We start from the raw sequence: 22,475 nt of genomic DNA, 5'->3' as shown, positions 1-22,475 counted from the left end.
ACTTTCCTTCATGACGTGTGTACAAGTCATCTGCAGTTCAGGCCCACCTGAACAAGATGAACAAATCAGCACAAGAAGCGAAATCAATCTCAGCCTTCTGCGGTCTAGCCGCAAGTTTGCTAATCGTACGGAAAAAATGGTCCATAACTCTTCCTGCCCATCTACTCTATTTGTATTAGCCCACAATTCCGTCACCAGATCGCAGTTCACCAATTTCTAATAATTTACAAAAAATATTGCAAATGCATGGAATGTTCTTACTGACAAAAATACACGAGAAAAATGTAAAAAATGGAATGAATGAAAAATATGCAAATGACACAATTTGAAACTGCTCTGTTTTGAGGCATCTATTGACTATAGTTTTTTTTATTTTTAGGAGTGCGCACGGAAAACTATGGAATGAGGGAAAGTTCTGGCAACGCTGCCGAGGTGGTAAGTTTTACCAGATATGAGGTGGGAGATTACGAAAACAATGGAATACAAGACTTTGTCAATATCAGACTGCTAAATGTACCCACTTGGCCGACGGACTTAAGTCAGAGAAACTTTTAAATGAGTTACAACCTTAGTTACAATCACAGGAGTTACCATGAACATAAGCTTGAAACTGTATATTTATTTATCACCCGAATAATAAATTTTCAATACATAATTATTCTAATGATTGCAATTATTATTAAGTAGTTACGCAATAAGAACTAAATTTTAATTGTTTCAAACCAAATATAATATATTATTATAGTACAAATTTTTCCTTTTTATTTTTAATGTAATTTCTGTGATTGAAATCAAAACCATGCGTCCTAGCAAAAAGTGATTCTTAATATTTGATGTACCTGAAGTTTTAAACGTTCAACTAAACAAAATATTTGTCGACACTTCTATTTTACTCATAAATATTGTTCCAACTTCAATTTGAATTATGCATTATAATTCTTTATCAATAATAACTTATTTCCAATATAAATTATCGAACATTTTTGCACTTTTCCTGGTTTGCAAAGTCATCATTAAAAAATCTCGTTCATTTGAACGTTCAGAACTTCAAACACTTCAAAGTTTGTAGATGTGTTTTAGGCGCTCAATTTTTGTTTAATAACACAGGCCGACAAAATTTGACAAAAGTCAAAAGCCAGAAAGCAGACCAAACATTTTCGAAGGATTTTGATGCGCTGAATCCGAACTCAAAATTGCTCCTGCACGTCAGGTTTTCAAGATATCCTAAACTAAAAGTGAAAAAACGCATTTTTTAGCTGTTTTTGAGGTTACCTAATTGTACAAGAAAAATGTCTGCCACAAAGCTAATATGGAATTTGAAAGTACTAATCTCCCCCTTTCAAACCTACTTGGATGTATTAGGATATCTTTATTTTTTACCAAAATATTGTAATTTGAAATTTTTTGTTTTAGCGTTTTAACCCATTAACGCTGAGGTGTTTAGGTTTATACAACGCATTCTCTATTGCTGACGGTACGATATTTTTTCTTCAAAATATTATCTCAGGGGTTTTCTTTCTATTGCCAGTGTCAGTTTTTTTATTATAACCCCTAGAACATCCACTACGGCTGCCACAATTTAGGGTTTTAAAGAAGAACAAAGGATCCTGTACAAAATACCAACAAAAAAGCGTACAGTCGTTTGGAACCAAACTTTGCTAGGGGTAGAAACCACCCTTAACAAGCCACAAGCATGCTAACCCACCTGACTTTGGGAATAATAAGTTTAGTCGCATATTTTTTTTGGAATAATGAAGTTCCACGCCACAAGTGGGTTAACCCACGTACCTGCTAGTCCACCTAAACCCAGAAATCACCCCTACCAAATCATAAGCAGGCTAACCCACCTAGCCCTGAGAGCAGCGAATTTAGTCGTTTACATTTCGTGAAATAATTGAATTCCACACTACAAGTGGGCTAACCTTGAAATGAAATTTTTCAATTTAGCGTATTAACCCATTAACGCCGAGATGGTATGCCATTGTCCCTTTAAAATGTTATCTGAGGGGTTTGCGGGGGTTCCTTTTCGATTGGCTCAGTTTTTTGTTATAACTCCTAGAAGAGCGAATATGGAAAATAGTTAGGACTTTAAAAAAAATAAACAAATTTTACTATTATGGTTAATTTAATATTGTAAATTTACTTAGTGTTTTCCAGCTTACTAAGGCAAAACTCAATATTTTCCAGCTACTTAGGGCTGGACTTGGGATTATCCAGCAAAGCAAGAAAGTACATAATATTTTCCAGCCAGTCAAAACAAGACTTTGAATTGTCCAGCCAGGCAAGGCAAGACTTACGATTGCCCAGCCAGTTAAGGCAAGACTTGGGATTGTCCAGCTAAGCAAGGAAGTACTTAATATTTTCCAGTCAATTGAGGCAAGACTTAAGATTGTCCAGCCAATCAAGGAAAGACTTACGATTGCCCATTCATTTAAGGCAAAACTTGGGATTGTCCAGCTACGCAAGGAAGTACTTAATATTTTACAGCCAATTAAGGCAAGACTTTAGATTGCCCAGTCAGTCAAGGCAAGACTTCGAATCGTCCAGGCAGTCAAGGCAAGACTTACGATTTCCCATTCAGTTAGGGCAAGACTTGGGATTGTCCAACTACGCAAGGAAGTACTTAATATTTTCCAGCTAATTAAGGCAAGACATTAGATTGCCAAGCCAATCAAGGAAAGACTTTGAATTGTGCCCAGTCAATCAAGGAAAGACTTTGAATTGCCCAGCTGATAAAGGCAAGACTTTGTATCGCCCGGCCAGTCAAGGCAAAACTTTGAATCGTCCAGCCAGTCAAGGCAAGACTTACGATTGCCCAGCCAGTTAAGGCAAGACTTACGATTGTATGTCCAATAAAGGTGGAACTAATTGCTCGGTTTCTTATGGAAACGTTCGCGCTTCATGTCAAACGATCGTTGAAGAGACTTTCGTTTATGACTAGTAGGGTCATTATGATTTCTTTGCAAAGACCAGCAATAGTCAGCCATCATTCTCACATTGCATCGACCTTGATAATGTTGCTCTTTTTGGTGAACAGCGAATATGAACATTAGAATGCACACAGAGTGCGCAGTAGCATTCCGCGCAATCCGTCTTCTTTTGTTTTATCAATGTGCGAAGTTTGGTTCCAAGCGACTGCACGCTTTTTTATTGGTATTTTGTGCGGGATCCTTTGTTCTTTTTTAAAGCCCTAAATTGTGGCCACCATATTGGATCTTCTAGGGATTATAACAAGAAACTGACACCGGCAATAGAAAGGGCACCCTCGAAACCCCCTGAGATAATATTTTGAAGGAAAAATATCGTACCAGAGTCACCTGAAGCCAGCATTACTACACGTTTTTGGTAAAAAAAAAGTGCCCGGAATTTTGGGAAGGCATAAATCCAGAGCACTTAATTAGCACTAAATTCCTGCGCAAAGCTGATCTTGATACCACTAATAATTTCCGAGTTTCGCATACCAGAGTCACCTGAAGCTAGCATTACTACATGTGTTTGATCAAAATTATCGGGCACAAAATTTAGTTTTTGCAGAATATATTAGCACTTAATTAGCACTAAATTCCTGCGCAAAGCAGATCTTGATACCACTAATAGTTTCCGAGTTTCGCATACCAGAGTCACCTGAAGCCAGCATTACTATACGTTTTTTGGAAAAAAAGTCCCCGGATTTTTTGCAAGGCATAAATCCAAAGCACTTAATTAGCACTAAATTCCTGCGCAACGCAGATCTTGATACCGTTAATAGTTTCCGAGTTTCGCATACCAGAGTCACCTGAAGCTAGCATTACTACATGTTTTTGATCAAAATTACCGGGCACAAAATTTAGTTTTTGCAGAATATATTAGCACTAAATTCCTGCGCAAAGCAGATCTTGATACCACTAATAGTTTCCGAGTTTCGCATATCAGAGTCACCTGAAGCCAGCATTACCACACGTTTTTGGTAAAAAAAAAGTGCCCGGTTTTTTTGAAAGGCATAAATCCAGAGCACTTAATTAGCACTAAATTCCTGCGCAAAGAAGAATTTGATGTCACTAATAGTTTCTGAGTTTCGCATACCAGAGTTACCTGAAGCTAGTATTACTACATGTTTTTGGGCAAAATTACCGGGCACAAAATTTAATTTTTGCAGAATATATTAGCACTAAATTCCTCCGCAAGGCAGATCTTGATACCACTAATAGTTTCCGAGTTTCGCATATCAGAGTCACCTGAAGCCAGCATTACCACACGTTTTTGGTAAAAAAAAAGTGCCCGGTTTTTTTGAAAGGCATAAATCCAGAGCACTTAATCAGCACTAAATTCCTGCGCAAAGGAGGATTTGATGCCACTAATAGTTTCCGAATTTCGCATACCGGAGTTGTGGCTTCAGCTGAAGCTAGCATTACTACATGTTTTTGGCCAAAATTACCGGACACAAAATTTTTTTTTGCAGCATAAATTAGCACTAAATAAGCACTAAATTATGGCATAATGCCCACATCAATATGACAATGTTGTAATTCCAGCTTCCGGGACCTTATTTTCGCCTACTCGCTTTTATAAAATCTTGTCCTTACTATTTAAGGTTATTTTATTTACAACTATTTACATGAAGTCTTATACCTAGAACCTTATTTGTATTTCCTGTGATATAGCAACCTTAGACTTCTTTTTTCATAATGTGTCCCCTGGGACTTCTATTTCATATAATTTTTCCGCGTATAGCTATATTTTTTACAATCTTATCCTTTCCATATATACAATTATTTACAACTATTTACATAAAGTCTTATATCTAGTTCATTATCTCTATTTCCTGTGATAGCGCAATTCAGGTCTTATTAGCAAACGAGTGAGCGAGCGAACGAAAGCGAGAGTGCAAGCGAGAGAGAGAGGACATGAGAACGCAAACGCATCTTAGTCTATTTAACTTTTACCTTTCAATTACTTACAATCTTTACGTTTCTAATCCAAGCGACTTCCGTTACCTTTTTCTTACACTTTTTGTACCTCCATTTGCCTTTTTTCACGTGAATTCTTTCATTCTCTCTGATTCGCTCCTCTAGCGCACCCACCAACTCCTTCATCCATTCTTCTCCTAATCCATCCTCCCCTAGAATCTTAACCACGTTCTTTTACCAGCTTCCTTTATCTTCCATTCCTCTCGTACATCCTTCCCGTACATGCTCCCATGTTTCCTCCTCCCATTGACATATTCTACACTTTCTGTTTTCTTCTTCCCAGTACACCCCCTCCCTTACCTCGTTTCCCAATCGAAATATTGCTATTCTGGTCCACCTTCTCTCTCCCCATCCCTTTTCTAAATACTTTGGCACTCCTTCCTTTTTCATCATCTTATACCATTTATTGTATTTTAATCGCAATCATCCCCCATCTTCCTATTAATTGTCTTTCCCTCTCCTTTTTCCAATTCTTTATAGTTTACTCCAGTCCCGTTTTCTATTTCTCTGTCATTAAAGAACTCCCTCCACTCTTCTTCCCAATCTCGTTAATTCAATCGCCCACCCTCTCCTCTCTTCTACCTCCATCAAACACTTTCTCGCTAACTCCCCTCCCTTTCCCTCCCTCAGCTTCGTCTCAAATTTCCATGCCCTCTTCCCCGCTGTAATACTTAATTTATCCCTTTGTGCTTCTTCTCTCACCATATACCCCGGCGTCCTCCAATCTGCCCCTAGTATCCACCTTATATACCTTTCTTGTAAATTCTCAACATCTTTCCTCTCTTTCCATCCCTATATCTCTGCTCCATAACCTAATACCGGCCATACCAGCGTATCGAATAACAGCATTCTCCTTCTTCAATTTTTTTAACCTTTTTTTTTCCTATTTCTCATATCTGTTTCATTACCCCTGCTGCTGTTTTATGTTTTCTCTTATATGAGCTGTATGATATCCATTCATTTTCAAGATATATCCCAATATTTATACTCTTTTACTTCTTCTAACTTTATTCCCTTCCATCTCCCTGTCCATTCTTTCTTCCTTTCCCCTCATTTTCTAAACCTCATTATCTTTGTCTTTTCTACATTTACATTCAGCTTTTTCCCATCTAAGTATTTTTCTAATCCTGTAATTAATCCCACCATCCCTTCTTCATCCTCTGCCATCAACACTATGTCATCTGCGTATGTCAGTGTATATATCTTTGCCTTCCCTATCCTAACTCCTCCCCAACCTTTTCTTCTAATTTCTTCTTCCAAGTCTGATATTAATAAATCAAATAAAAGTGGGCTCAGAGGACATCCTTGTCTCACACCTCTCACCAACCAGAAACTATCTCCTACTTGATCTCCTAACTTTACCCTGGTTTTTGTCTCTCTAGAAATTTCCGATACTCGATTTATTAACCGCTCTCTTATCCCCTTTTTTACCATAAGTTTTTCTATTTCGTTTCGGTCTAATTAGTCAAACGCCGTCTTTAAGCCCACGAATATTGCTATCATTGCCCCCTTTCCCCTTTTAATTCTCTTATTTACTAGATAGTTCAAAACATATATGTTGTCCATTACCCCCCATTTCTTTTCTAAACCTTGTCTGATTCGGTGACTCGATCTTTTTTCTTCAACTTCTATCTTCAATCTCTCCGACAAAATAGTTACATATACTTTATACAGTGTTGGCATCAACGTCACCTCCTTATAAGCTTTAACCTCATGTCCTTTGCCTTTCTTTACTATTGGTATAACTACTCCTTCTTTCCATAATTCTGACCACCCTCTCCTCTCCGTACTCTATTACACATTATCCATGCCCATTCCTCTAGTGTCTTCCCTCCATATTTCCATACTTAAATTGGAATCTCATCTATACCAGGTGCCTTTCCATCCTTTATTATTCCTAAAACCTTAACTATTTCTTCCCTTGATATGTCCTCTTCTTCATCTCGTTCTCTACCATATTTTCTTTCCTTTATAACTTTTCTCTCTACTCCTCCTAGCAAATCCCAAAAAAATTTCTTCCATTCTATTATTTCAATATCTTGGTTTACTCGTTTTCTTCTTTTTCTTTCTTTATTTACATTTACATTTACACATTTCCCTTTCCCATTTTGATATTTCTGACTTTCTCTCTAAACTGTTCTTTTTCTTCCCTTGACCAATCCCCTTTTCCTACACTTTTCACATTTGCTCTCCTTTTATTTATATTGATGTTGCTTTTTTGTCCCTCTAATATCACTATTAAGGGAAAGTGATCCGAATCAGTATAATCACCTACCTCTAGTTTCTTAACCTTCTCTCTTACCTCATCATCCACTATCATATAATCAATTACTCCCTTTCACCTCCTGAGCGTGTATATTCTCCTTTCTCATCTCTTCCTATATTTCCGTTTAAGATATACTATTCCAACTTCTCCAAGCTCTTCAGCAACCTTTTGCCCTCCCTATTTAGTGCCTAATCTTTGAATTTTTTCCTCTCTCTCTTCTACCCTTTTTGCCCTTTCCTATCTTTCTTAGCTTTCCCTGTTATACATTCATTCCTTACTCCCATCACCATTCCTCCCATTGCTATGCCCTTTTTGTTCTTCCTCTTTACATTTTGCACTTGCCATTTGTATCCTCTTGGTAACCTTCCCCTTACTCTTTCTCATCCCTTTTCATCTAGCCACGTCTACATGATTATGACTACATCTCATTGTGTCAAATTTATCATAAACTCCCTATCCGTTCTCTCCAATCCTGCTATATTCCAGTAATAAATCTTCCATTCTTCTCTACTTTGGTTTCTTATATTTTTTCCTTCCTACTATTTCTTATTTTCCCATTTTCCGTTCCTTTCTCACCTAGTTTCCCAGCACCTCATTTCTTACTATCTGTTCTCTTTCTTCATCTCAATCCCACCATACTCCATCTATCTGTATTCTCCCATACTTAACCCATGTTCTCTTTCCTTTTTTACTTTCCTCTTCCGCTGTTTTCCTTAATTTATATTGCATCTTCCTTTCTACCCATGTCAAATCATCCTCTATTCTTTCTGGAGTTCCATATAATAACCTCTTCTTTGCCATCACCTCCCCCTTATGTTCCCATTTCTTTAGTTTCACCAGCACTACTATCTCTCCTCTTCGCTCTTCCCTTCCTACATTTCGCATTTCCTCTACCTCTACCTTAGCAACAATCCTTTTTAGTACGTCGTCCACCCCTTCTTTCAGCTCCTGTCCCTCTAATCTTATCACTATGTTTAATTTACTTCTTCTACATTTATTCCCTTCAACTCACCGTCCATTCTTGCTTTCTTCGATTCAATATCTTGAGCTTTTCTGTGATTAAATTTTACTTTTTCCTAACTGAGTATTTCTCTAATCCTTTAATAAAGCCCGCCATCCCGTCTTCATCATTTTCCATCAAAACTATATCGTCTGCGTATGCCAGTGTATGTATCTTTTTCTTACCTACCCTAACACCTCCTAAATCTTTTCTCCTAATTTCTTCTTCCAAGCCTGATGTTAATATATTCAATAAATTTGGGTTTACAGGACATCCTTGCTTCACTCTTCTCACCAACCAGAAACTATCCCCTACTTGCTCTCCTGCCTTTACCCTGCTTTTTGTATCTGTAAGCATTTTCGATAATCTTTATTAATCCCTGTCTCATATCCGTTTTCACCATAACTTTTTCTATTTCGTCTCGGTGTATTGAGTCAAACGCCGCATTTATGTCCACGAACATTGCTATCGTTGCCCCTTTTTACCTTCTGATCCTCTTATTTACTAGATAGTTCAGAACATATATGTTGTCCATCAATCAACCTCTCAGACAAAAGCAGTATATACTTTATACAATGTTGGCATCAGCTTCACACTCCTATATCTTTAACCTCCTCTCCATTGCATTTCTTTACTATTGGTATCACTATTCCTTCTTTCAACTACTCTGACCACCGCTCTCCTATCCATACAATATTAAACATTATCCATGTGCATTGCGATAATTCCGTCCCTCTATATTTCAAAACTTTATTTTGAATCTCATCAATACCAGGTGCCTTTCCATCTTTCATTATTCCTAACACCTTGATTGTTTCTTCCCTTGAAATGTCCTTTCCTCGTCTCTTTCTCTACAATATTCTGACCTTTTCTCTAAAGTGTTCTTTGCCTTGCCTTGAACAATCCTCTTTTCCTGCTCATTTTACTTTTGCTCCGTTTTTATCCATATTGCTATTACTTTTTCCCCCTCTAATGTCACTATTAAGGGAAAGTGATCCAAATCAATATAATCTTTTACATCTAGTTTCTGGGCCTCCTCTTTTACCTTATCATGCACTATCACATAGTCAATCACCGTTCCTCTATCTGCTGTTCTCGCATTGAAATTACCACCTAAATAAGCCTAATCTCTTCTTTACTTTCTTCAATCGTTTCTATCATCTTCCCTGCTTTTTCCTGCATATCACTGTTTACATAAACCCCCACTATAATCAACTTATCTCCGCCCATCTTCACCTCTTCTACTATGAATCCCCCTTTTTGTTCTTTTCTCTCTTATCATTCCCTGTTATACATTCTTTCCTTGCTCCCATTACCATTCCCCCCATTGCTCTGCCCTTTTTGTTTTTCCTCTTTGCATCTCGAGCTTGCTATTTGTAACCTCTTGATAACCTTCCTCTTACACTTTCCCATCCCTTTTCATCTAGCCACGTTTATATCAATATTGCTACATCCCACTATCTCAAATTTCTTATAAACTTCTTACCCTTTCTCTGCAGTCCTACTATATTCCGGTAACATATCCTCTATTTTTGTCTACATTCGTTTCTCGTTTCATTTTGTTTTTTACTATTTCTTATTTTCCTATTTCCCGCTCCTTTCTCTCCTAGTTTCCGGGCACCTCATTTCTTACTGTCTCTTCCCTTTATACGACCCAATCCCACTATACTCTGTCTATCTGTATTCTACCATACTTAACCCATGTTCTTTTCTTTTTTCTTTCCTCTTCTGCTATGTCCCTTAACTTATCCTGCACCTTCCTTCTTTCCCATGTCAAATCATCCTCTATTCTCTCCGAGCTTCTTTTTATTTCTTCCCTCTCTTTCTTTTCCATTCTTTGTTCTATTTTTCTCAGCCTCTTCTTCTCCGTATTCCCGCTGTCCCTACTCCAAGCTGCCGGTTTGAGCTTTCTGTTTTCTTAATCTTATCTTGCATCTCCTCTCCCCTTTTTTAGTATCTTTCTGCTTTTCTAGTTTTTGTTCGAATTTCTGCATCCTCTCCTCTAACTTTTCCCAAAATTCTTCCCATTTCTTCATTTCTTTCCTTATTTCAGCCATTTCCTGCTTAATTTGTTTCCTTATTTCCTCTTCCCTTTTTCTCTGCTTTTCTTCATAAATCCCCATTACTTCTGTCATAATTTCGCGAATTTCTTTCACTCTTCCCTCTTTTATCGGATCTTCAGTTTCATCTCTTTTTTCTTCAGTCCTCTTACTATTCCCATCCTTCTCTACTGAACTATGCTTTTCCGGCTACGATTCGAACATTCCTGGGTATTTTAATCTTGAACCGATATCTTCCTTTTCTTCACTGATTCCCCTCTTCCCTCTCTTCCTTTTGATGGAAGCCTCAATCGATCCCACGCTTTTTGCTCTCAATCTCTCCTGTTTTTTCCGTTTCCCAGTACTTTCATCTTACCTGCCTTACTTTGTTCTCCCCTTTCAGTGTACTAAAAAAAACTTTCTGTTCTAAATCCGCTTTTTCCTCGATGTTACTCGCTCCACTAACCATGAATCAAATTTAAACACTCCCGCCTTCTATCTTTCCCTGTCTCTATCTATTGTCGAATTCTGGTACCTATCTTGCCTTTATCCGTATCTACCCCGCCCTGCTATTACCAAACCGATCAAACGGGCGATCGTCAATTCGCCGACGAATACCTGGGACCTCTTCCACTTCTACTACGCTTGTCGGCGGCGAATTTCCCTCTTGCATTGCTGACTGGAAGGCGCAAGCATGTTCGGTATATTCGCCGACGCAATGCTTCTTCTTACTGCACATGTATCCTTGAGCGCAGCCTTATGTAAAATAAATGAATTACTTTTTTTCTCTTGTGCTGTCAAATTTTAGTTAAATGTTAAATTTTTATTAAATTAAATTAATAATGATTAATTTATCAATTAACTTTTATTTTAATATTATATATATATATATATATATATAATATTAACATAATCATAATATAATTTTAATTATTATTTATTAAGCTTAGCTTGGTCTTTGTATATTCACCACACTCTTGCACAAAATTTCTAAAACTAAATGTCAAAGCATCGACAACAGTAATTTGGTAATTGTGAATGCTCACTAGAGTTTTTCCCTCAAATTGTATGTCATTTCAATAAATTTCTAATATTACAATGTCTTTTGTAATTTTGTAAATGCCATAACTCGGGTAATTTTTGGTTTTGTAAAAAAAAAGTCATTAGAATAATTTGCTCGTCTTTTTGAACAATATGAATATCCCTACAGAGAATTTTTGTACTTTGGAAAAAGTGGGCTCAAAAATATTCAAAATGCGCTAACTTTTCGAATTTTTATCCAAAATAGCTGGCTACCGAACTTGACCTTTAGGAAATTAAAAGAGTGTACCAAGGGCCAATCTAATAGATTAATTTTTTCAAAAGTCATTGTGTACTCAGCCAGACATACATACATACATACATACATACATACATACAGATTCGTAAAAACGTGTTTTTCGGATTGAGGGGGCCTCATAACGTGAACATTTGACAAAAACTGGGTGGGGAAAATTTTACACAAATCTAATACCTTCTCTGATGAGGATGTAAAAATGAATTAATTTGTCATGAACAATTTTTTGATAGTTCCTTTTTGGGATTTAATCGTAAAAAATAGCATTAAAATCATAAAAAATTAAATTTTCTTAGACCCCTCTCACGGGACGAAAAAGAAATTAAAAGACAAAAGTTGTGATGAGAGTGTGCCCACGCAGCGGGCAGCTTTTATTACTGTTAATGATGTTTTTCACGATTTAAACAGAAATTACGCATCCTATTCAAAAGTGATTGATAAAAAATTTATAGATCTTTTTTAAATGCACAATTTTTGTCTGCATATTTTTTATCGCATTTTGCATAGTTTGATCGAAAAATGTAATTTTTGGATTTTCTTTTATTTGGTATGCTCTCAAAATTTGAATTTTCGATATTTCAAGAAAATTCAAAAAGTTGTTATGATAATCTTGTAGGCCGTTCAAAAGGCAATATTTTTCTTCTCTTGGCTTTTTTTCATATCGTGCTTTATTTAGCTTAAAATGTTCATTTTCGTTTTTTTATTTGGAACTTTGTACAGGCTATAATCTCTGGTAATTTTTGGTTTTGTGAAAAAAGTTGAAAGGATCTTTTTGGAGACTATAAATATCCGTACAGAGAATTTTGGAAATTTGAAAAAAAGTGGTCTGCAAAATATTAAAAAGGCGCTCAATTTTTAAATTTTTATCAAAAATGGCGGGCTAGCGAACTTGAACTTTAGTTTAGGACACTAAAAGAGTGTACTAAAGGCCAAACTAATAGAATAATTTTTTGACAAGTGATCGTGCTCACAGACAGACATACATGCATACAGAAATACAGACATATTCGTAAAAATATGTTTTCGGATTCAGGGGGTCTTAAAACGTGGACGTTTAACCAAAAAGAGGGGGGGGGGGGCAAATTTTACATAAATCTAATACCTTCTGTGATAAGAATGTAAAAAGAAAAGTTTTTAACTAAAAATAAAACATGTACATTTTTTATTTTAAAAAGTTAATTTTAAACCAATCAATAATGAAATTTTCAATGAAATAGTTGAGTTCTGAGTAATGGAGGAAATTTTTAACCAAATTGCAAGATCAACTCCGTTTATACGATTTGTTATAAAATTTTTTGCAACTGTTTCATAAACTTTAATATTATGTATATTTAATGTTTTACTATTAATCACAGTTATTATATTTTTGCATCATTTTATATTATTTATATTTTCTCTAATTTATAAATATAATAATTTTTTAGTTTAAAAAATCTTTTATTTCTCTTTCGGTGAACTCATGCTTCTTTTTCGAATGAGAGTTTGGAAACTTGCAAGGCGAACTAACGCTGTTGCATTCGAAAGCAGGTCAGTCCAAGTCAGAATTCGTCAGAATTTCAGTTCCCTCTTGTAAATTTTAAATAAAGAATGTACTTCAAGCAGTTTTAGAGTAGTAGTAGTATTTCAAAAACGAAATATTTCCGAATTATAATAAAAAATGTTTACATTATTTGTTTCAAATTCATCTTTTTTTAGTTAAAAATTTAATAATTGAAAATTCGATAGTTGTAGTTAAAAAATCATCTGTTTGGTTAAACAATAATTTTTTTAACCTAGAATGTAATCGTTCCAGTTTTGATTGACAATTTATCTTTTTAGTTAAAAGTGATTTTTTTGTTTGAGAATTTAACTATTCCAGTTAAATTTTCATTGTTTTAGTTGAGAATTCTTATGTTTCATTTTAATATTTTTTAACCTAAAATGTTAGTATATTTTTGTTTAAAAATTATTATTTTTTGTTTAGTTCAAAATTTAACTATTTGGTTGAAAAGTTGTCTTCTTCAATTAAAGTTCAACTGTTCCGTTAAGAACTCATGTATTTTGTTGAAAAATTGTATTTTTTGGTAGAAAGATAATTTTTCTATTTTAAAATTAATCTTGTTTAAAATTAATCTTTTTGGTTAAAAATTCAAGTATTCCTGTTAAATACACATAATTTTCGTTGAAAATTCATCTTTTCTGTGCAAAATTTAACTATACTAGTTGAAGATTTATAATTTGATTTGAAAATTCATCATTCTTTCTATTGAAAGTTTAACTGTTCCATTTTTGGCACAAAATTGATTTTTTTGTGTGGAAAATTTAAGTATTTGCTTATAAATTAATTTATTTTGCAAAGTTTTACATATTTAATTTTTAGTTTGTACTTGGGAAATGTTAATTTGTTGGTAATTCTATCCTCCAACTATAATTTTATGTCAAAAGAGAAAAAAAAACAAGTAATTCGTTCATTTTAAATAAGCCCGCGCTCAACGACACATGCGCAGTAAGAAGAAGCACGGTGTCGGCGAATACACCGACTGCGCTTCCAGTCGGCAGCGCAGGAGGGGAATTCGTCGTCGACAAGTGCTGTAGAAGTGGAAGAGGTCGCAGACAGTCGTCGGCGAACTGATGACTGTGCGATCAACTCAATCTCCCAACCCTGTCAAGAATTTCAAGCCAACCTAACATCATCGCTCCTAGATAAACCCTTCTACACACTTCCACAATCCACTCACCTCAAATTCTGAGACAAATATCAGATAAACTTAACATCAACAGTTACCGCTACTTCATACTTTCATGCCGAAAACAAAAGTCCAATTTGTTTTTTAATGTCATTTTTCCCGAATAAAACCAGAACTTATGACAACCGATTTTTAAATTTTTGTTTATTTAAACTTTTATGTTAATGCCAAAAGAGGAAACAATGTCGATTTTGTTGGTTTAATTTTTTATCTTCTTAAAAAATTTCCCCGTGCTCAATATCGCTTGAATTGGATGCACAGAGGTACATATATAAAAAAAGTTGACTTGTTACGTTGATGGTTATAAACAAACTATTATTAAAAAAGAATCGTTTTTTCTTCTGATTCTGTACCAACTATCTTATCAGTGATTTTAATTAAAGCAAATTTCTCAACCAATATTTGTTTATAATTTTGTTAAAGAAATTATTTAAATAAATGCTTCTTATCGGCATTTACGGACAAAAAAGAATAGTTTTTTCTTCTTATTCTGTACAAGCTATCTTGTCAGTGATTTTAATTGAAGAAAATTTGTCAACCGCTGTTTGTGTATAATTTTTTTCAACAAATTATATAAACAAATGCCTATTATCGTCATTTATGGGCAAAAAAGAATCGTTTTTTCTTATTCTGTACATACCATCTTGTCAGTGATTTTAAATGCAGAAAATTTGTCAAGTGATGTTTGTTTATAATTTTTTTCAACAAATTCCTATTATCGGAGGATGAAATATGGCGTCGAGCCTACAGGTCGCGCGCGTTTTTTCTCTGTCTGATTTCGCCTGTGGTGGTTTTTTTCTGACCGGAATTGAGTCTAAGTTTTTGAAGGTGAAGTGCGAGGCTGGTGTTAGGCTGAATTTTTTTTTAGTGGTGAGGTTTTTGCCTAAATTTTGTTGTTTGTTGCTTGGTGAAAATCGAGAGCTGACTATCTGGCTACTGTCAGAGTACATCAAACATTGACTCTCAGTCTGGCGAACAGCTTACCGGACCCGGCTCGTACTAAGAATGGGTGCTCCTGGTTTGACTTCTGCTGACGTGTCGCGATTTGAGACCCTGCTAACTTCCATAAAGCAAGATACGTCGATCACCAAAAGTGATGTAGCTGCCCTGAAGGGTCCGGTCGCTCAGATTTAGAGCGAATTAGACCTTCTGAGAAGAGAAACGGAATCTTTGAAATTAAGAAATGATGATCTGGAGAAGAATAATTCGGATTTGGAAAACGGAATCAATCTGTTGAATGAAGAGGTTTTGCAGCAATAAGGTCCTAGTCTTATTTGTTTGAGGGTTGTTCTCGAAAGCTAAAGCAGAATCTGTTGTGGTTGAATCTTCTTTTCGTTTGGGAAAGGAGCCTGGTGCCAGATCGGTGTTGATTAGACTGGGGTCTCCATCTCAAAGGTTTCAGGTCTTTCAAAAATCGAATTCCTTTACAACAATGTGCTACTATCTGATGACATTAGTGCCATGTTTGCTGGCCCCCCTTACAGTTCTGAAAATACATTTCTTGAGGCAAAGGACACAGTCAGGAGTCAGAGGGACAGACCCCCCAAGAAAACTGGTTCAGGGTCGGAATCAGCTTCTTCATCCGAAGACTCGTAGAAACAGGGACCCGGAAACTCTCCAAAATTTCTTGTAAAAAACTCTACGAAGAGGATCGAATAGCTCCCGCAAGGAAAGTAAATGATCTGTCCTCGGTGGCGAGGGGGAGGTTAGCTCGGATTGTTTTCTGGAACTGTCTTGGATTTTCTAATATCGAAGATTTAGCAACGTTTAACTTGGAAGCTAATCTTGTTTATAAAAATAACAGCCCCCAGTAGAGTTGCGGTAAATAACACCTATGGCCACGTCTAATAACCGTGAGCACATTGTATCAAACATGTCAGTTTATATTGTTGAACTTATTAATAGAATTAGACACTTTTACATATTTTAACTTTCACCTATAGTTTTGCTAGTATTATTTATGTACGGTCTGTACCACTGAATTCTTCAGTCTATTTTGAAGAAGCTACAACCTGTGTAAAAAATTATACTCTTTTTAACAGATTTTGGCCATATATTTGAAATTCTAAAGACGCTCTCGTGTATTATATTCAATTCACGCGATTTCATCAGACAAAAGCGATTGGCCTTCGTTCTCCTTCGCGAATCTTCGTGGTTTTTACACTCTTACATCCTAAATCTGTTAAAAACAAAGAGTATACTTTTTTTACACAGGTTGAAGCTTCTTCAAAGTACATTATAGAATTCAGAGGTACAGAGCGTACATAAATAATACTCGCAAAACTATGTAGGTGAAAGTGGAAATATGTAGAAGTGTCTAATTCTATTAATAAGTTTAACAGTTTTTTGTGAAATGTTGTATTCAAACAACTAAGTAGTAAAAAAATACCGTCAAGGCCAATCTGAAGAAAATGGTTTCTCTCACTAAATATCATGGAGAAATATTATACGTAAATTGACATGATTGATACAATGTGCTCACGGTTATGAGGTGTGGTCATAGGTGTGATTTGTCGCAGTTCTACTGGAGGCTGGTGTTATTTTTATAAATGGGATTTGCTTCTAGTAAGACCCTGCGGTGGTATATACTTGACCGGGTGAAATTAGATTATAAAAAAATTTTGTTTATGACAGTACATATTTAGAACAAGATGTATGTGGTTTGTATAGTGTATGTCTTTTTTATGGTGTATATGGTCTTTAAAGGAACACAGAAAAAAAGTCTTACTTCTATGGTGGTCTTCTTTTTATTTTTACCTTAAATGAAGCTGATGATTAAAATTTGTAGCAATAATTATGTCTTAAAAAGAGCCATTAAGGGTATTGAATTTAAAACAAAACATAATTATGGCTAACCCTTAGTCTTTTGTATTTAAAACAAGCCCCACCTGGTCTTCCACCCGAGGCAGCAAGATTTGGGCTCAAAAGAAGAAGGCTATGAGGCTTGCTTTAGCCGTCAAGGTCTAGCTGTTAGACCTCTGACCCTGAACAGCTATAACCAACTTGAAAGAATTGCGATGTCACAACAGCTGAGCGAGCCGAGTGAGACGCGTCGTATACTCGTCGCACCTATCTGTTTCTTAATTGTTTGAGTAGATACTCTGTTCACCGAGAGAATAACTAGACCATGGAATAACCTACAGGCATGCATCTTTTGTTGAAAAAAAGTTTCTTCGCATGCAATTAGTATAATAGCTTGGCCTTCGGTGGGTAGGGTCTTGCCAACTGACGTCACTACGTGAAATACCTAATAGTGCGCATCAAAACGCGCATGCGTTGACTTGATACTGCCTGCAGTGAAGTCAAATTGCTCGCGACCTCGCAAGTTTGTCGCACCGTGCTACCGGATACAAGTTTGGTGGGAGAATAAAACCGAAGAACCATTTGGAGACTCGGTTCCGGAACCGAGAACCGACTGCTCGGAACTGTTTCCAAGGAATCGATTCTCAGGCACTAAGACTCGGTTCTTCGAAGGAACCGGTTCGACCGTCCCGAGCACGATGATACTGTCAAAGAAGGAGTTTTCTGGACGAAAGTGTCCAATATTGGAGCCAGCACTCAAATTTTATGAGGTTGAGGGAGTGTGCGTGTCAAGTTTCTAAGAAAGGCTTCCATAGTTGCTTTTATTTAAAAAAAAACTGTTTTCTGGGCGTAATTTGATTTATAATATAGGCTTTATTTAGGATATATTTAGCACTTATTTCAAATTTATAAAGTGACTTTATATAAAGCCCACAGGCTGACTACATACTGCTTTTAAGATTATGCAGAAGATTGATGTTAGCCTACCGTCTAGTTAACAACTAGTTTAAACCATGCAGTGGCTTCATGTTAGCCCATATTGTCGCTACCGTACCGATATAAATCTCTTGAGTTTTCTCGAGCGAAATAGCCTGGCCCATTTGAGTCTATAAGCAGAGTCGATTTGAAACAATTTAGACTGAGAGATAGTCTAAGAGATTTGGGTCCTTTTCAAGGTCCTTTTAGTGGTCCTTTTAAGAGTGGTGCTACGGTAATATAATGTTCCTTTTGTATTCGTCACGTACCGGGCGGGCAGAGTTATTTACAGTAGTTGGCCGTCGCTAATCCTACTCTCCCTTTTTAAATTTCTCTTCAAATTATTAACACTTTTTTTTAATTTAATGAATTTTCTCATTATACTTATTTATAATTATAACTTATATGCTAATGTACAATTTCCTAGTTGAATTAAAAAATGTTGTCTTTTTGGGCGTATCTAATTCCATTTACGAAAAACGTCGTATTAATTCCAATTTTAAGGATTTAAAAAAAAGTTAGATATATGAAATCACCGAAACCCGTAGATTCCGAATTATTATGTTTTAGGCTGTTACCTATGAAATTTAAAAAAATCTACTTCTTAATTTTAATCCGAAAGCTTAACAAAGGACCCTTGAGTTTCGGCTACTCTATTGATATATCCCCTCTGCTTGATATTTATGATCGAATTCTTATTTCAATTTCAGCCTCTCTGCTTTTTATTTATGATCGTATTTCAATTTCGGAAAGGACATTTGAAAGCCTTTAAAACATTTAAAAGAACTAACTGACCTTTGAATATATCTACCTGAGTGCCTGCGGAAAATTTCTCTGAGCTTCTCTGACTCTAAAGAATCTTTAGAATACACTCAGAGATTTCTTTCGGTAGGGTACCGACTACTTTCTAGACTACATCGGGTCTAACTTGTAGTTCGATAAGTAGTTCGTTTTAAAGGTTTCAAGCCATGCTAGTTTTTAGCGGAGCTGGTATTCTTTATGTTACACCTTGAAACAAGCCCACTTTTGGTTTCGAATCAAGACTTATTTTTCTGTGTACAAACCTGACTGAAAAACTCCGCGTGATATACCTTGGGCAAACTTAAAAATTATAGTTTGGCGATTGTTCGCACTTCATGAGAAAAATATTCTTCCTATATTTTAACTATGACTTTTTCTAAGATTCTATCTATACTTTTCCTAATCTCCTGTTTTTACTATGAATCAAGCGATTTCGCAAAATGTAGTTTTTTTTAGATTAATCCCGCCATCGATTGTTAGCATTGCAGTACACTGAAAAACCTAGTTGGTTGGGACAACTAACAAAGTAGTAGGCCCAAGCGTTTTAGTTTGTAATATTGGCCGCTGCTATTAAAGTGGTTGACCCTGGCGGCCCGAATAAACCGAAAGGAGCCTCCACAAATTACCCGTAAATAACCCATTCGGTTCATCTTTCAAAAACTCAAAAAAACAGCAAGATCAACTTTCAAAATGTTGAAATTCGGATTCTACGTTAAAAGTTTTATTAGAAACTCACGGAGTAATCGCAATACTTTATTGGCAGTGTTAAAATTGTTTAAAAATGTCATTAAGTTCTGCTGAAGGTGACTTCAAGCGCATCCATAATGGCTCAAGTAGTATGTTGCGCGCGAAGTTTAAAAATAAAATTCTTTCGCACTTGCATCCCAGCGTTGTTGTCTGAGGTTTCCACTGCATGGCGCTAGCATCCAGACAAAATTCTTAAACTTACTGACGGAATGCTTATCAACTGTTACTAAAAGAAGATGCACTTTAAGGCGCCTACAGCCCATGTAAATGACAGGTATTTTATTTATTTGTTAGTTTGTAATGTTGCACGAAATAGAATTGCGGTTACTTCTAGAATTTCTAATGCAAATTTTAACGTAGAATCCTAATTTCAACAATTTAAAAGTTGATTTTGCTGTTTTTTTTGAGTTTTTTAAAAAAGAACAGAATGGGGAACCAATGGGGTCTTTACGGGTACTTTTTAGAGGCTCCATTCGGTTCCTTTGGTCCGCTAGGGGAGGCTGCTACTTTTATTCGCAAGATTGGTAGTAGTTTTCCTTACTACTTTATTTGTTCCTGCTACAAGTTTCGATGGTAGATACTATTTTCAGGTAGGTGTGTTTACTACTTTAAATAGTAAGCGTTACTAGTTCAATTGTAAGTCTTACTATTAAATTAGTTCTTTTACAAATAAATTAGTTGATCTTACTACTTAAAGTAGTAATCCCAGTGGGCCCAAAATTTGGCGACGTCTTTACGACATCTTTACGACAACTTTAGGACATGCTATGTCCATGTAGTTTCGGTGTCTTTGCGATATCATAAAGAAATCGTCAGATCATACGACTTATTTACGATATCGTAAAGATACCTTAACGACATGGACATAGGATGCCGTAAAATTGTCGTAAAGGTATCGTAACGATGACGTAAAGACGTCGCCAAATGTTGTGCCCACTGGGATCCTTACTATTACATAATCTTATATAATATTACTATTAAATCTTATATTTTCTTACTATTTATATAATTATATTCATCCCGCTGGCAAGCTGAATTATCACGATGATGTATTTATACAAAAAATTAGGGTACCTTTTCATGGAGGCCTGTTTTGAAGTATTAGTTGAATTTATTTGACACATCGAGTTCGCTTCTAGGTTCTCAATCAACCAAAGTTGCCATAACCTAACTAAGAAACTAGAAATAAATCCTATGGAAAATATTAATTCCACGATTATTTCAAAACGGACCTCCGTTAAAATGTACCCAAACGTAGGCCGTAGAAAAGGACGCCCTAAGGATCTATACGATGCTCTTTAATATTCTCCACGTGTTTGCACATTATACGTAAAGGTTCAGATTAAAATGGTGATCATCGAAAGCATGACGCGATTTTTCGATGCGAATGTTGGCAGCAATGCTCCGATTTCAAGTCTGCCAATATCGCTAAAAGGCGAAACTTGTAACCTTTACTACTTTTATTTCTTGGAAAATAAATTGCTGGTAAATGTAACTAATTTATTTGTTGTGACTACAATTACTATCCTCAGTAATATAACCTTTATATGAGGATTAACGGCGACTTGTTCCCATACAAAACTGGTTAATTACTGTTACAATCGAAGTAGTTGTTGTGGCTAATACATATTGCGTTTATCGTATAACATAGGTCTGCCGTCCCAATAAGAAAAGTCGTAACTACATTTCCGATGATTCCCCTGCTATCCCAATTTCGGTTAGGTTGACAAGGGACGCATGCGAAATGTAGTTACGAATTTTCTTTTTGGGACGGCAGAGGTGTATGTAGTATGTACGTGTATGGCGTGTGTATTAGCAAACGAAAAAGGGCCAATAAAACAATTTTCTTTGTTTTCACTATGAAGCATCATTGGGAGCATGCTGGCAAAAATATATGTTGTTAATAAGGGTGGGCTTCTCTTTATAATAACAAAATTACAATATATATTCAAACCATAAAAATTAATTTAGCCATTTTCGAAAAAATGGACAATTTATTTTTCAAAAAACTTTTATAATTTGTGTAAAAAATTTTTTTTGAAGTTGGCACTTGGGTCAAATTAGTCTTATAATGGGTGAAACTTACCACCTAAATATAAGCCAAATATCTTCCAAAGCAAACCAACCATGCTTACCCAGCTACGGCCTTTGCGTCACTGAACAACATGGCCAAATTTATTTGAAGACAATTAGCAAAAAAGGACATTCTTTGCCAGTAAATTCCGATAATATACATTTGTTTATGTAATTTATATATAAAAATTGTAAAACAATATCGGTTAACAAATTTTCTTTAAATAAAATCACTGAAAAAATAGTTTGCACAGAATAAAAAGAAATAACTATTCTTTTTTGCCTATAGATGCCGATAATAGGCATTTGTTTATATGATTTGTTGAACAAAATCATAAACAAACATCGGCTGACAAATTTTCTTTAATTAAAGTCACAGAGAAGATAGTTTATACAGAATAAGAAGAAAAAACGATTCTGTTTTGCCCATAATGCCCGATAATAGGCATTTGTTTATATAATTTGTTTAAAAAATATATAAACCACTATCAAGTGACAAATTTTCATAATCAAGTGTCATTTTGACGTTAAAGGCAAGCAATTTTAACGCACAATTATACTTTGCGAGTAGTGATGCCATCGTGTGATATTTCCCGATATCTCCACGATCCCAGCCTTTGGTGTCGGGTTTGCATCGTGTCGGTTTTACCTCGAATCGACTTTGGATCGGGATGTCGATACATCGATTCGGGATCGGGTTTTCGATACTCCTGCGGCAGATGTGTTCTTCTCACTTGGAACGAGCGGAGGGAGAAATTGGACAG

The 22,475-nt window shown here is 35.7% G+C and overlaps 1 protein-coding gene across 2 annotated transcripts in view; it reads left to right on the top strand.

The window, feature by feature from the left end:
- LOC117174167 (putative uncharacterized protein DDB_G0271606) overlaps positions 1-22,475 on the top strand; it is a 255,406-nt gene that overhangs the window by 10,146 nt on the left and 222,785 nt on the right. For both annotated transcript variants that reach the window (XM_033362995.1, XM_033362994.1), the window contains exon 2: positions 380-435. In XM_033362995.1, the coding sequence (XP_033218886.1) occupies positions 380-435 (56 nt within the window). The remainder of the gene's footprint in view (positions 1-379; positions 436-22,475) is intronic.

This window comes from Belonocnema kinseyi, chromosome 6 (assembly GCF_010883055.1).
Source record: "Belonocnema kinseyi isolate 2016_QV_RU_SX_M_011 chromosome 6, B_treatae_v1, whole genome shotgun sequence".
Lineage (NCBI taxonomy): Eukaryota > Metazoa > Arthropoda > Insecta > Hymenoptera > Cynipidae > Belonocnema > Belonocnema kinseyi.
Note: the sequence above shows the minus strand (reverse complement) of the source record. Positions and strands in the feature narration are given on the sequence as shown.